This window comes from Tinamus guttatus, unplaced genomic scaffold, assembly GCF_059628265.1.
Source record: "Tinamus guttatus ecotype Peru unplaced genomic scaffold, ASM5962826v1 Tinamus_guttatus_pri_ptg001487l, whole genome shotgun sequence".
Lineage (NCBI taxonomy): Eukaryota > Metazoa > Chordata > Aves > Tinamiformes > Tinamidae > Tinamus > Tinamus guttatus.
Window position 1 is genome coordinate 11,574 of NW_028290021.1, and position 14,589 is coordinate 26,162.

The window sequence follows — 14,589 nt, forward strand, 5'->3', positions numbered from 1 at the left end:
CCATAGGGTCTCCAGGAGGTTGGAGAGGTCTATGGGGCCTCCAGGAGGTCCATGGGGTCTCCAGGAGGTTGGAGAGGTCTATAGGGCCTCCAGGAGGTCCATAGGGTCTCCGGGGGATTGGGGAGGTCTATAGGGCCTCCAGGAGGTCCATAGGGTCTCCAGGAGGTTGGGGAGGTCTATAGGGGCTCCAGGAGGTCCATGGGGTCTCCAGGAGGTTGGGGAGGTCTATAGGGCCTCCAGGGGCTCCATAGGGTCTCCAGGAGGTTGGAGAGGTCTATATGGGCTCCAGGAGGTCCATAGGGTCTCCAGGAGGTTGGGGAGGTCTATAGGGCCTCCAGGAGATCCATAGGGTCTCCAGGAGGTTGGAGAGGTCTATAGGGGCTCCAGGAGCTCCATAGGGTCTCCAGGGGCTCCATAGGGTCTCCAGGAGGTTGGGGAGGTCTATAGGGCCTCCAGGAGGTCCATGGGGTCTCCAGGAGGTTGGAGAGGTCTATAGGGCCTCCAGGAGGTCCATAGGGTCTCCAGGAGGTTGGAGAGGTCTATGGGGCCTCCAGGAGCTCCATAGGGTCTCCAGGGGCTCCATAGGGTCTCCAGGAGGTTGGGGAGGTCTATAGGGGCTCCAGGAGGTCCATTGGGGAGGTCCATATGGTCCCACTGGTGCAGGGAGACCCTAAGGAATTTTGTGTGGCCTCCCAGGGCCTCCATTCCCGCTGGCCCATTGGCCCCTATGGGCCTCCACGTGGCCTCCGGGGGCCTCCCTTCCCATTGGCCCCTATGGGCCTCCACGTGGCCTCCCTTCCCATTGGCCCCTATGGGCCTCCACGTGGCCTCCTGGGGCCTCCCTTCCCATTGGACCCTATGGGCCTCCATTCAGGCTGGTCCATTGGCCCCTATGGGCCTCCACGTGGCCTCCTGGGGCCTCCATTCCCATTGGCCCCTATGGGCCTCCACGTGGCCTCCATTCGTGGCCTCCCTTCCCATTGGCCCCTATGGGCCTCCACGTGGCCTCCATTCGTGGCCTCCATTCCCATTGGCCCCTATGGGCCTCCACGTGGCCTCCCAGGGCCTCCATTTGCACTGGCCCATTGGCCCCTATGGGCCTCCATTCAGGCTGGTCCATTGGCCCCTATGGGCCTCCACGTGGCCTCCTGGGGCCTCCCTTCCCATTGGCCCCTATGGGCCTCCATTCAGGCTGGCCCATTGGCCCCTATGGGCCTCCACGTGGCCTCCGGGGGCCTCCCTTCCCATTGGACCCTATGGGCCTCCACGTGGCCTCCATTCGTGGCCTCCCTTCCCATTGGCCCCTATGGGCCTCCACGGGGCCTCCCTTCCCATTGGCCCCTATGGGCCTCCACGTGGCCTCCATTCGTGGCCTCCCTTCCCATTGGCCCCTATGGGCCTCCATTCAGGCTGGTCCATTGGCCCCTATGGGCCTCCACGTGGCCTCCCAGGGCCTCCATTTGCACTGGCCCATTGGCCCCTATGGGCCTCCATTCAGGCTGGCCCATTGGCCCCTATGGGCCTCCACGTGGCCTCCATTCATGGCCTCCCTTCCCATTGGACCCTATAGGGCCTCCATGTGGCCTCCATTCGTGGCCTCCCTTCCCATTGGACCCTATGGGCCTCCATTCAGGCTGACCCATTGGCCCCTATGGGCCTCCACGTGGCCTCCATTCATGGCCTCCCTTCCCATTGGCCCCTATGGGCCTCCATTCAGGCTGGCCCATTGGCCCCTATGGGCCTCCATGTGGCCTCCATTCGTGGCCTCCATTCCCATTGGCCCCTATGGGCCTCCACGTGGCCTCCTGGGGCCTCCCTTCCCATTGGCCCCTATGGGCCTCCATTCAGGCTGGTCCATTGGCCCCTATGGGCCTCCACGTGGCCTCCATTCCCATTGGCCCCTATGGGCCTCCACGTGGCCTCCCTTCCCATTGGCCCCTATGGGCCTCCATTCAGGCTGGCCCATTGGCCCCTATGGGCCTCCATGTGGCCTCCATTCGTGGCCTCCCTTCCCATTGGCCCCTATGGGCCTCCATGTGGCCTCCATTCCCATTGGCCCCTATGGGCCTCCATGTGGCCTCCATTCGTGGCCTCCATTCCCATTGGCCCCTATGGGCCCCCACGTGGCCTCCATTCCCATTGGCCCATTTTTGTCCCCAAACCCGCGAGAACCGGCCCTGCTTTTGCCCCAAAATCACCATTTTTCCACCCAAAACACAATCCGCTGCCCCCAGGGCTTCATTGGACATTGGGGCCCCCCCCCAGCGCCCCCATTTTGGGGGGGGGGAGGGGGCGTTTCTCAGGCTGCGTCACATGAAGGGACCGGGGGGGGGGGGGGCAATAAATTAGGGGACACCTGGGGGGGTTACAGGGAGGCCGTTTTTGGGGTGAAAAAGGGCGATTTTGGGTGCGGGGCCAGCTCAGCGCTGCAGGTTCTCGTAGTCGGGGGCGTCGTCGTCGCTGTCACTCGCTGGGGGGGGGACACGGGGTGAGGGGGGGACACGGGAGGGGGGGACACGGGGGGGGGACACGGGGTGAGGGGGGGGGACACGGGGGGGGTGGCCCCGCGGGGGGGGGGGGACACGGGGTGGGGGGGGACACGGGGGGGGGACACGGGGGGGGGTGACACGGGGTGGGGGGGGGACACGGGGGGGGTGGCCCCGTTGGGGGGGGGGTGACACGGAGTGAGGGGGGGACACGGGGGGGGTGACCCCGCGGGGGGGGGGGTGACATGGGGTGAGGGGGGGGACACGGGGGGGTGGCCCCGCGGGGGGGGGGACACGGGGGAGGTGGCCCCGTGGGGGGGGGTGACACGGGGTGAGGGGGGGGACACGGGGGGGAGGTGGCACCGCGGGGGGGGGGGGGGGACACGGGGTGAGGGGGGGGACACGGGGGGGAGGTGGCACCGCGGGGGGGGGGTGACACGGGGGGGGGGACACGGGGGGGGGACACGGGGTGAGGGGGGGGCACGGGGGGGGACACGGGGGGGTGACACGGGGTGACGGGGGGGGACACGGGGGGGGTGGCCCCGCGGGGGGGGGGGGGACACGGGGAGGTGGCCCCGTGGGGGGGGGGGTGACACGGGGTGAGGGGGGGGACACGGGGGGGAGGTGGCACCGCGGGGGGGGGGGGGACACGGGGTGAGGGGGGGACACGGGGAGGGGGTGGCCCCGTGGGGGGGGGTGACACGGGGTGGGGGGGGGGACACGGGGGGGGGACACGGGGTGAGGGGGGGGACACGGGGGGGGGTGACACTCACGGAGGGGCCGTTGGGGACAGCGGGTCCCTCCTCGGGGACATTGACGTATTCGAGGCTGTCGGCTGTGACGGGGGGGGCCTGGTGACCCCCCGGTGTCCCCAATGTCCCCCCATGTCCCCAATGTCCCCAATGTCCCCCCATGTCCCTCCAATGTCCCCCCCATGTCCCCATGTCCCCATGTCCCCCCATGTCCCCTATGTCCCCCATGTCCCCAATGTTCCCCATGTCCCCCCCCCGTGTCCCCAATGTCCCTCCATGTCCCTTCATGTCCCTCTATGTCCCCCATGTCCCCCCATGTGCCCCATGTCTCTCCATGTCCCCCCATGTCCCCAATGTCCCCCCATGTCCCCATATCCCCCCATGTCCCTCCATGTCCCCATGTCCCCATATCCCCCCATGTCCCTCCATGTCCCCATGTCCCCATATCTCCCTATGTCCCCAAATGTCCCCAATGTCCCCCCATGTCTCCCAATGTCCCCCCTTGTCACCAATGTCCCCTCATGTCCCTCCCACTCACCCAAGGAGCCGTGGGGACCATCAGGGACGTTCTCGTAGTCCTCGCAGGGCGCTACAGGAGGGGACATTGGGGACATTGGGGACACGGGGGGACATGGGGACATTGGGGGACATTGGGGACAATGGGGGATATGGGGGATATGGGGACATTGGGGGGACATGGGGGATATAGGGGGACATGGGGATATGAGGGGACATGGGGGACATGGAGGGACAAGGGGGACCTTGGGGACATGGGGGGACCTTGGGGACGTGGGGGGACATCGGGGGACATTGGGGATATGGAGGGACATGGGGACAATGGGGACATGAGGGAAATGGAGGGACATGGGGACATGGAGGGACATTAGGGGATACGGGGGGACATTGGGGACATAGAGGGACATGGAGGGACACGGGGGGACATGCAGGGACATTAGGGGATACTGGGGGACATGGAGGGACATGGAGGGACATGAGGGACATGGGGGACATGGGGGACTTTGGGGACTTTGAGGACATGGGGGACACATGGGGACACATTGGGGGACATGGAGGGGCATTGGGGACATGGGGACACATTTGGGGACATGAGGGGACACATGGGGACACATTGGGGGACATGGAGGGGCATTGGGGAGACATTGGGGGACACAGGGGGCCATGAGGGGACATTGGGGACATTGAGGACATGGGGGGACACATGGGGACACATTGGGGGACATGGAGGGACATTGGGGACATGGGGACACATTTGGGGACATGGGGGGACATTGGGGGGACATTGGGGGACACAGGGGGCCATGAGGGGACATTGGGGACATTGAGGACATGGGGGGACACATGGGGACACATTTGGGGACATGGGGGGGACACATGGGGACACATTGGGGGACATGGAGGGACATTGGGGACATGGGGACACATTTGGGGACATGGGGGGACACATGGGGACACATTGGGGGACATGGAGGGACACTGGGGGACATTGGGGGACACAGGGGGCCATGAGGGGACATTGGGGACATTGAGGACATGGGGGGACATTGGGGACACATTGGGGGACATGGGGGGACACATGGGGACACATTGTGGGACATTGAGGACATGGGGGGACACATGGGGACACATTGGGGGACATGGAGGAACATTGGGGGACACAGGGGGTCATGAGGGGACATTGAGGACATGGGGGGACACATGGGGACACATTGGGGGACATGGAGGGACATTGGGGACATGGGGACACATTTGGGGACATGGGGGGACACATGGGGACACATTGGGGGACATGGGGGGACATTGGGGGGACATTGGGGGACACAGGGGGCCATGAGGGGACATTGGGGACATTGAGGACATGGGGGGACACATGGGGACACATTTGGGGACATGGGGGGGACACATGGGGACACATTGGGGGACATGGAGGGACATTGGGGACATGGGGACACATTTGGGGACATGGGGGGGACACATGGGGACACATTTGGGGACATGGGGGGGACATTGGGGGACACAGGGAGCCATGAGGGGCCATTGGGGACATGGGGGGACATTGGGGACACATGGGGACACATTTGGGGACATGGGGGGACACATGGGGACACATTGTGGGACATTGAGGACATGGGGGGACACATGGGGACACATTGGGGACATGGGGGGACATTGGGGACACATGGGGACACATTTGGGGACATTGGGGACCCCGACTCTCACCCGAGTCCCCGCTGTCCCTCTGCGGTGGCCGCGGTGTCACCTCGCTGTCCGGCAGCACCTCCCTGCAGGGCAGGGGACAGGGTGGCACCGAGGGGACAGGGTGGCCCCGAGGGGACAGGTGCCACCCCCCCGGGCGGTGACAGGTGCCACCCCCTGTGTCACCTCCCCGTGTCACCCACACGTAGCCGGTGACGTAGAGCTCGTTGTTGTAGTCGTCCTCGGTGGCCGCGTCCGCCGGGGAGGGGACACCGGCTGCAGGGACAGCGCGACGTCACCGGGGCCACCGCGGGGTCCCCAAAGCCACCGTGGGGTCCCCAGGGCCACCACAGTGTCCCCATGGGGGTCCCTAGAGCCACCACAGGGTCCCCAGAGCCACCACAGTGTCCCCAAAGCCACCATGGGGTCCCCAGGGCCACCACAGTGTCCCCATGGGGGTCCCTAGAGCCACCACAGGGTCCCCAGAGCCACCACAGTGTCCCCAAAGCCACCATGGGGTCCCCAGGGCCACCACAGTGTCCCCAGGGGGTCCCCAGAGCCACCGCGGGGTCCCCAGGGGATCCCCAGGGCCACCATAGTGTCCCCAAAGTCACCGTGGGGTCCCCAGGGCCACCACAGGGTCCCCAGGGCCACCATGGGGTCCCCAGAGCCACCATGGGGTCCCCAGGGCCACCGCAGGGTCCCCAGGGCCACCGAGGGGTCCCAAGGGCCACTGTGGGGTCCCCATGGGGTCCCCAGAGCCACCACAGGGTCCCCAGGGGGTCCCCAGGGCCACCGTAGTGGCCCCAAAGCCACCGCAGTGTCCCCAGGGCCACCACAGGGTCCCCAGGGCCACCGCGGGGTCCCCATGGGGTCCCCAGAGCCACCACGGGGTCCCCAGAGCCACCGCAGGGTCCCCAGGGCCACTGAGGGGTCCCTAGGGCCACCACGGGGTCCCCAGGGGGTCCCCAGGGCCACTGTGGGGTCCCCATGGGGTCCCCAGGGCCACCACAGGGTCCCCAGGGGGTCCCCAGGGCCACCGCGGTGTCACCGGAGCCACCACGGGGTCCCCAGGGCCACCACAGGGTCCCCAGGGGATCCCCAGGGCCACCGTAGTGTCCCCAAAGTCACCGTGGGGTCCCCAGGGCCACCACAGGGTCCCCAGAGCCACCATGTGGTCCCCACGGGGTCCCCAGGGCCACCATGGGGTCCCCAGGGCCACCACAGGGTCCCCAGGGCCACCGAGGGGTCCCTAGGGCCACCACGGGGTCCCCAGGGGGTCCCCAGGGCCACCGCAGTGTCCCCAGGGCCACTGTGGGGTCCCCATGGGGTCCCCAGAGCCACCACAGGGTCCCCAGGGGGGTCCCTAGAGCCACCACGGGGTCCCCAGGGCCACCACGGGGCCCCCAGGGGGTCCCCAGGGCCACCGTAGTGGCCCCAAAGCCACCGCAGTGTCCCCAGGGCCACCACAGGGTCGCCAGGGCCACCACAGTGTCCCCAGGGGGTCCCCAGAGCCACCGCGGGGTCCCCAGGGGATCCCCAGGGCCACCATAGTGTCCCCAAAGTCACCATGTGGTCCCCACGGAGTCCCCAGGGCCACCATGGGGTCCCCAGAGCCACCGCAGGGTCCCCAGGGCCACCGAGGGGTCCCTAGGGCCACCATGGGGTCCCCAGGGGATCCCCAAAGCCACATCGGGGTCCCCAGGGCCACTGCAGTGTCCCCAGGGGCTCCCCAGAGCCACCACGGCGTCACCGGAGCCACCGTGGGGTCCCCAAGGCCACCACGGGGTCCCCAGGGGGTCCCCAAAGCCACCATGGGTCCCCAGAGCCACCACAGGGTCCCCAGGGCCACTGCAATGTCACTGAAGCCACCTCGGGGTCCCCAGGGCCACCGTGGGGTCCCTAGAGCCACCGCAGTGTCCCCAAAGCCACTGTGGGGTCCCCAGGGGGGTCCCCAGGGCCACTGCGATGTCACCGGAGCCACCGTGGGGTCCCTAGGGCCACCACAGCGTCCCCAGGGCCACCACGGGGTCCCCAGGGGGTCCCCAGGGCCACCGTGGGGTCCCCAGGGCCACCGTAGTGTCCCCAGGGCCACCATGGGGTCCCCACGGCCACTGTGGAGTCCCCAGAGCCACCGCAGTGTCCCAAGAGCCACCATAGTGTCCCCAAAAGCCACCATGGGGTCCCCAGGGCTGCCACAGTGTCCCCCATGGGGGTCCCTAGAGCCACTGCAGGGTCACCAGGGGGTCCTCAAAGCCACCTCAGTGTCCCCAGAGCCACTGTAGGGGTCCCCAGGGCCACCATGGGGTCCCCAGGGCCATTGTGGGGTCCCCAAAGCCACCACGGTGTCCCCAGGGGGTCCCCAAAGGCATCATGGGGTCCCCAGAGCCACCGTGGGGTCCCCAGGGGGTCCTCAAAGCCACCTCAGTGTCCCCATGGGGGTCCCTAGAGCCACCACGGTGTCCCCATGGGGGTCCCCAAAGGCATCATGGGGTCCCCAGAGCCACCGTGGGGTCCCCAAAGCCACCTCAGTGTCCCCAGAGTCACTGTGGGGTCCCCAAAGCCACCATGGGGTCCCCAGGGGGTCCCCAGAGCCACCACGGGGTCCCCACAGGGTCCCCAGGGCCACCACGGGGTCCCCAGGGGGTTCTCAAAGCCACCTCAGTGTCCCCATGGGGGTCCCTAGAGCCACTGCAGTGTCCCCAAAGCCACCGTGAGGTCCCCAGGGGGGTCTCTAAAGCCACCATGGGGTCCCCAGGGGGTCCCCAAAGCCACCGCGGTGTCCCAAGAGCCACCATAGTGTCCCCAAAAGCCACCATGGGGTCCCCAGGGCCACCACAGTGTCCCCAAAGCCACCATGGGGTCCCCAGGGGGTCCCCAGAGCCACCACAGTGTCCCCAGGGGGTCCCCAAAGGCATCATGGGGTCCCCAGAGCCACCGTGGGGTCCCCAAAGCCACCTCAGTGTCCCCAGAGTCACTGTGGGGTCCCCAGAGCCACCACAGGGTCCCCATGGGGGTCCCTAGAGCCACTGCGGCGTCCCCAGGGCCACCACAGTGTCCCCAAAGCCACCGCGGGGTCCCCAGGGCCACCGCGGGGTCCCCAGGGCCACCATGGGGTCCCCAGGGCCACCGTAGTGTCCCCAGGGCCACCGTGGGGTCCCCACAGCCACTGTGGGGTCCCCAGAGCCACCGCAGTGTCCCAAGAGCCACCATAGTGTCCCCAAAAGCCACCATGGGGTCCCCAGGGCTGCCACAGTGTCCCCCATGGGGGTCCCTAGAGCCACTGCAGGGTCCCCAGGGAGTCCTCAAAGCCACCTCAGTGTCCCCAGAGCCACTGTGGGGTCCCCAGGGCCACCATGGGGTCCCCAGGGCCATTGTGGGGTCCCCAAAGCCACCACGGTGTCCCCAGGGGGTCCCCAAAGGCATCATGGGGTCCCCAGAGCCACCGTGGGGTCCCCAAAGCCACCTCAGTGTCCCCAGAGTCACTGTGGGATCCCCAGAGCCACCACAGGGTCCCCATGGGGGTCCCTAGAGCCACTGCAGTGTCCCCAAAGCCACCATGGGGGTCCCCAAAGCCACCATGGGGTCCCCAGGGGGTCCCTAGAGCCACTGCGGCGTCCCCAGGGCCACCACAGTGTCCCCAAAGCCACCACAGGGGGGGGGTCTCTAAAGCCACCACATGGTCCCTAGGGCCACTGCAGTGTCCCCAAAGCCACTGTGGGGTCCCCAGAGCCTCCATGGGGTCCCCAGGGCCACCACAGGGTCCCCAGGGCCACTGTAGTGTCCCCAAAGCCACCATGGGGTCCCCAGGGCCACCACAGTGTCCCCATGGGGGTCCCTAGAGCCACTGCAAGGTCCCCAGGGCCACCGCGGGGTCCCCAGGGGGTCCCCAAAGCCACCTCAGTGTCCCCAGAGTCACTGTGGGGTCCCCAGAGCCACCACAGGGTCCCCATGGGGTCCCTAGAGCCACCACGGGGTCCCCACGGGGGTCCCCAGAGCCACCATGGGGGCCCCAGGGTGTCCCTAGAGCCACCACGGGGTCCCCAGGGTGTCACCGTGGGGCGCCCCCTGTGACGTGGCTGTGTCACCGTCCCCGGGTGTCACCGTCACCCGGTGTCACCGCCAGGGGGTGTCACTGTCCCCGGGTGTCACCGTCACCAGGTGTCCCCGGGTGTCACCGTCCCCGGGTGTCACCGTCACCCGGTGTCACGACCAGGGGGTGTCACTGTCCCCAGGTGTCACCACCAGGGGGTGTCACTGTCCCCGGGTGTCACCGTCCCCGGGTGTCACCGTCCCCGGGTGTCACCGTCACCCGGTGTCACCGCCAGGGGGTGTCACTGTCCCCAGGTGTCACCACCAGGGGGTGTCACCGTCCCCGGGTGTCACCGTCCCCGGGTGTCACCGCCAGGGGGTGTCCCCGGGTGTCACCGTCCCCGGGTGTCACCGCCAGGGGGTGTCACCGTCCTCGTGTCCCCCCCGTGTCCCCCCCCTGTCCCCGTTGTCCCCATTGTCACCCACCCTGGTCGGGCTCCGGTTCCGGGGGGGCGCTGGAGCCCTTGCGGCTGGGGGGGGCCTGGGGCGAGCGGCTGGGGGGACAGTGACCATGTCCCCAATGTCCCCAATGTCCCCCAATGACCCCCCATGTGCCCAATGACCCCCAATGTCCCCAATGTCCCCAATGTCCCCAATGTCCCCCAATGACCCCAATGTCCCCAATGTCCCCAATGTCCCAATGTCCCCAATGTCCCCAATGTCCCCAATGTCCCCCCAATGTCCCCAATGTCCCCATGTCCCCCATGACCCCCCATGTCCCCCAATGACCCAATGTCCCCAATGTCCCCAATGTCCCCCAATGACCCCCCATGTCCCCAATGTCCCCAATGTCCCCAATGTCCCCAATGTCCCCATTGTCCCCAATGTCCCCAATGTCCCCAATGTCCCCAATGTCCCCCCAATGTCCCCAATGTCCCCATGTCCCCCATGACCCCCCATGTCCCCCAATGACCCAATGTCCCCAATGTCCCCAATGTCCCCCAATGACCCCCCATGTCCCCAATGTCCCCATGTCCCCAATGTCCCCATTGTCCCCATGTCCCCAATGTCCCAATGCCCCCAATGTCTCCAATGCCCCCCCATGTCCCCCCAATGTCCCCATTGTCCCCAATGTCCCCAATGTCCCCCCATGTCCCCATTGTCCCCCAATGTCCCCATGTCCCCCCATGTTCTCCATTGTCCCCCCAATGTCCCCATGTCCCCTCATGTCCCCCCCATGTCTCTATGTCCCATGTCCCCATGTCCCCAATGTCCCCTATTTTGCCCCATGTCCCCAATGTCCCCGATGTCCCCATGTCCCCAATGTCCCTCCCCTTATCCCCCCACGTCCCCCATGTCCTCCATGTCCCCCCATGTCCCCAATGTCCCCCCATGTCCCTCCACATCCCCTCCATGTCCCCAATGTCCCCATTTCCCCCCATATCCCCACATCCCCTCATTGTCCCCGATGTCCCCCCGTGTCCCTCATGTCCCCCAATGTCCCCAATGTCCCCTCACGGGATGGGCAGAAACGGCTCCCCCGGTGGCCCCGGGCTGCTGCCGGATGGTGTGAGAGGGACCTGGGGGGGACAGGGGACAATGGGGACACGGGGGGGACATTGGGGACATGGGGGGGAACAGCGTGGGGGGGGGACAGGGGACATTGGGGACACGGGGGGGACATTGGGGACATGGGGGGGGGGCAGGGGACAGCGTGGGGGGGGACAGGGGACAATGGGGACATGGGGGGACATTGGGGACATGGGGGGGGACAGGGGACAGCGTGGGGGGGGACAGGGGACATTGGGGACACGGGGGGGACATTGGGACATTGGGGACATGGGGGGGACAGGGGGTTGGGGACAGCGTGGGGGGGGCAATGGACGTTGGGGGGGGGGGACAGGGACAGGGGGGATCTCGGGGGGAGTCACGTGGGGGGGGTCCCCAGGGAGGGTCACGTGGGGGTCCTGGAGGGGGGGTTTCCGGGGGGGGGGGTCATTTTCGGGGGGCGGGGTCCCAGGTGGGGGGTCACGTGGGGGTTCCGGGAGGGGGGGCACGGGGGGGGGGATCACGTGAGGGGGAGGGTCCCCGGGGGGGGGTCACGTGGGGGGTCCTGGGGGGGACATGGGGGGGGTCACGTGAGGGGGGTTCCCAGTGGGGGGGTCACGTGGGGGGTCTCGGGGGGGGGACACGGGGGGGGGGTGTCACGTGAGGGGGGTTCCGGTGGGGGGGGTCACGTGGGGGGTCCCAGTGGCGGGGGGGGGTCACGTGGGGGTCCTGGGGGGGGTCCCAGAGGGTTCCCGTGGGGGGGGGGGTGGTTCCCGGGGGGGGGTCACGTGGGGGGTCCCATGGGGGGGGGGCGGGGTTCCCGGTGGGGCGGGTCACGTGGGGTCCCGGTGGGCGGGGCCTCCCCTCACCTCGGGCCGGCTCATGAGCACGAAGCTGCTCTGGGTCTGGGCGGGGGGGGGCCTGGGGGGGGGGGGCGGGGACAGAGAGCGTCGTGGCCCCGCCCCCTCCCCCACGTCAGAGCCCCGCCCCCCGAACCCCGCCCCCTACGTCAGAGCCCCGCCCCCCCGGGACCCCCCCTACGTCAGAGCCCGCCCCCCGGGACCCCCCTACGTCAGAGTCCCGCCCCCCCAAACCCCCCCCCCCCCAAGTCAGAGCCCCCCCCCCGGGACCCCCCCCCCCCGGACCCTCCTACGTCAGAGAGCGTCGTGGCCCCGCCCCCCCTCGAGCCCCTCCCCCCCCGCGGCACCGCCCCCTCCCCGACGTCAAAGCCCCGCCCCCCCGGGACCCCCCTACGTCATAGCCCCCCCCCCCAACGTCACAGCTCCGCCCCCTCCAACCCCCCTCCCCCCCCCCGGACCCTCCTACGTCACAGCCCCCCACGTCAGCGGCCCCTCCCCCCCATGTGACGCACTTCCGGTCGGGCTCCTGGACGGGGGGACCTGGATTTGGGGGGGGGGGGGGGGGGGGATTGAGGCCGGGGGGGGTCACGTGCCCCCCGCCCCCCCCACTCCCTCCGGGGGGCCCCGCCCCCCTCTCACCCTCCCCCCCGCCCCCTCCAGGCCCCGCCCCCTCGGCCCCGCCTACTGCGACCCCCCCGGGCTCCTCCCCCCCAGGCCCCGCCTCCCCGTAGCCCCCCCGCTTCCCCAGGCCCCGCCCCCGTCTCCCTCCCCTCTCGCTGCCCCCGCCCCCCTTGGCCCCGCCCCCAATTGGCCCCGCCCCCAATTGGCCCCGCTCCCCTCCCTCTCCTCCCCCCCCGCGGCGCCTCCCGCCCCCAGCCCCCCCTTAGCCCCGCCCCCCTTGGCCCCGCCCCCTCAGGCCCCGCCCCCCCACTCCCCTCCCGCCCCCCCCCGGGGTGCCCCCCGGCTCCGCCCCCCCAGGCCCCGCCCCCCTCAGGCCCCGCCCCCGTCTCCCTCCCCGCTCCCCTCCCTCCCCCCCCCCGCGCTCCCCGCCCCCCCCCGCGGCGCCTCCCGGCCCCGCCCCCCGTTGGCCCCGCCCCCCTTGGCCCCGCCCCCTTCAGGCCCCGCCCCCCTTGGCCCCGCCCCTCACCGCGGCGGCACCGCCCACACAGGGCGGCCGCGAGCGGCAGCGTCAGCAGCGCCGCGAGGAGCGCGGGGGGGGCGGCCTCCATGGGGGAGCTGCGGGGAGGGAGGGGGGGGTGTGGGGCGGGAGCGGCGGGGGGCGCCCCACGGAATCGGCTATGGGGCAGGAGGAGGGGGCGCTATGGGGCGGGGGGGGGGCGCTATGGGGCGCCCCATGGAATGAGCTATGGGGCAGGACGGGGGGGGCTATGGGGCAGGAGGGGCTGTGGGGCGCCCCACGGAATCGGCTGTGGGGCACGGGCCATGGGGCAGGAGCTGTGGGGCAGGACGGGGGGGGGCGCTATGGGGCGGGGACTGTGGGTGGGAGTTATGGGGCGCCCTATGGAATGAGCTGTGGGGCAGGAGGAGGGGGCTGTGGGGCAGGGGCTATGGGGCAGGATGGGGGGGCTATGGGGCGGGAGGGGCCATGGGGTGGGAGGGGCTATGGGGCACGGGCTGTGGGGCACGGGCTGTGGGGCGGGGGGGCGGGGCTGTGAGGCAGGGGCTGTGGGGCAGGACGGGGGGGGCTATGGGGCGCCCCATGGAGCAGGCTATGGGGCACAGGCTGTGGGGTGGGAGCTGTGGGGCGGGAAGGGCCGTGGGGTGGGAGGGGCTGTGGGGCAGGAGCTGTGGGGCGGGAGTGGGGGGGTCTATGGGGCAGGAGCTGTGGGGCACCCCATGGAGCAGGCTATGGGGCGGGAGCTATGGGGCAGGAGGGGCCATGGGGTGGGAGGGGCTATGGGGCAGGGGCTGTGGGGCGCCCCATGGAATCGGCTATGGGGCAGGAGGAGGGGGCTATGGGGCAGGGGCTGTGGGGCAGGGGCTATGGGGCGCCCCACGGAGCGGGCTATGGGGCAGGACGGGAGCGGCTTATGGGGCAGGGGCTGTGGGGCAGGACGGGGGGGTATGGGGCAGGAGGGGCTGTGGGGCGGGAGGGGGGGGCTGTGGGGCAGGGGCTGTGGGGCGCCCCACGGAATGGGCTATGGGGCACGGGCTATAGGGCATCCCATGGAGTGGGCTATGGGGCACAGACTATGGAATGGGCTATGGGGCAGGAGGAGGGGGCTATGGGGCACTCCATGGAGCGGGTTATGGGGCAGGAGCTGTGGGGCGCCCCACAGAACACGCTATGGGGCAGGAGCTGTGGGGCACAGGCTATGGGGCACGGGCTATGGGGCAGGAGCTGTGGGGCAGGAGCTATGGGACACAGGCTCTGGGGCACCCCACGGAACAGGCTATGGGGCAGGAGTTATGGGGCAGGGGCTATGGGGCAGGGGCTATGGGGCACCCCACGGAACGGGCTATGGGGCGCCCCACAGCGGGGACGCGAGAAGCGCCCCCATGTTGGGGACAGCAGCATCATCCCGCCCCCCCCCCCATCCCTGTCCCCAAATGCCACCCGGGGCCCAGGCGTCCGGGTCCCCATCCCTGTCCCCATCAGTCCCCAAATGTCACTTTGGGGCCCAGGCGTCGGGTCCCCCATCCCCATCCCCAGGTGCCATTTGGGGCCCCGGCGTC

At 69.5% G+C, this 14,589-nt stretch overlaps 1 protein-coding gene across 1 annotated transcript; it reads right to left on the reverse strand.

Moving 5' to 3' along the window:
• Positions 1 to 2,420: 2,420 nt before the first annotated feature.
• On the reverse strand, positions 2,421 to 13,128 carry LAT (linker for activation of T cells; the record flags this gene model as incomplete). Its single annotated transcript, XM_088539205.1, has 6 exons — positions 2,421 to 2,470; positions 3,256 to 3,321; positions 3,777 to 3,827; positions 5,477 to 5,538; positions 5,656 to 5,728; positions 13,040 to 13,128. Coding segments are annotated over 6 exons (391 nt in total), but the record flags the coding sequence as incomplete, so codon positions are not given.
• Between the last annotated feature and the right edge of the window lie 1,461 nt (positions 13,129 to 14,589).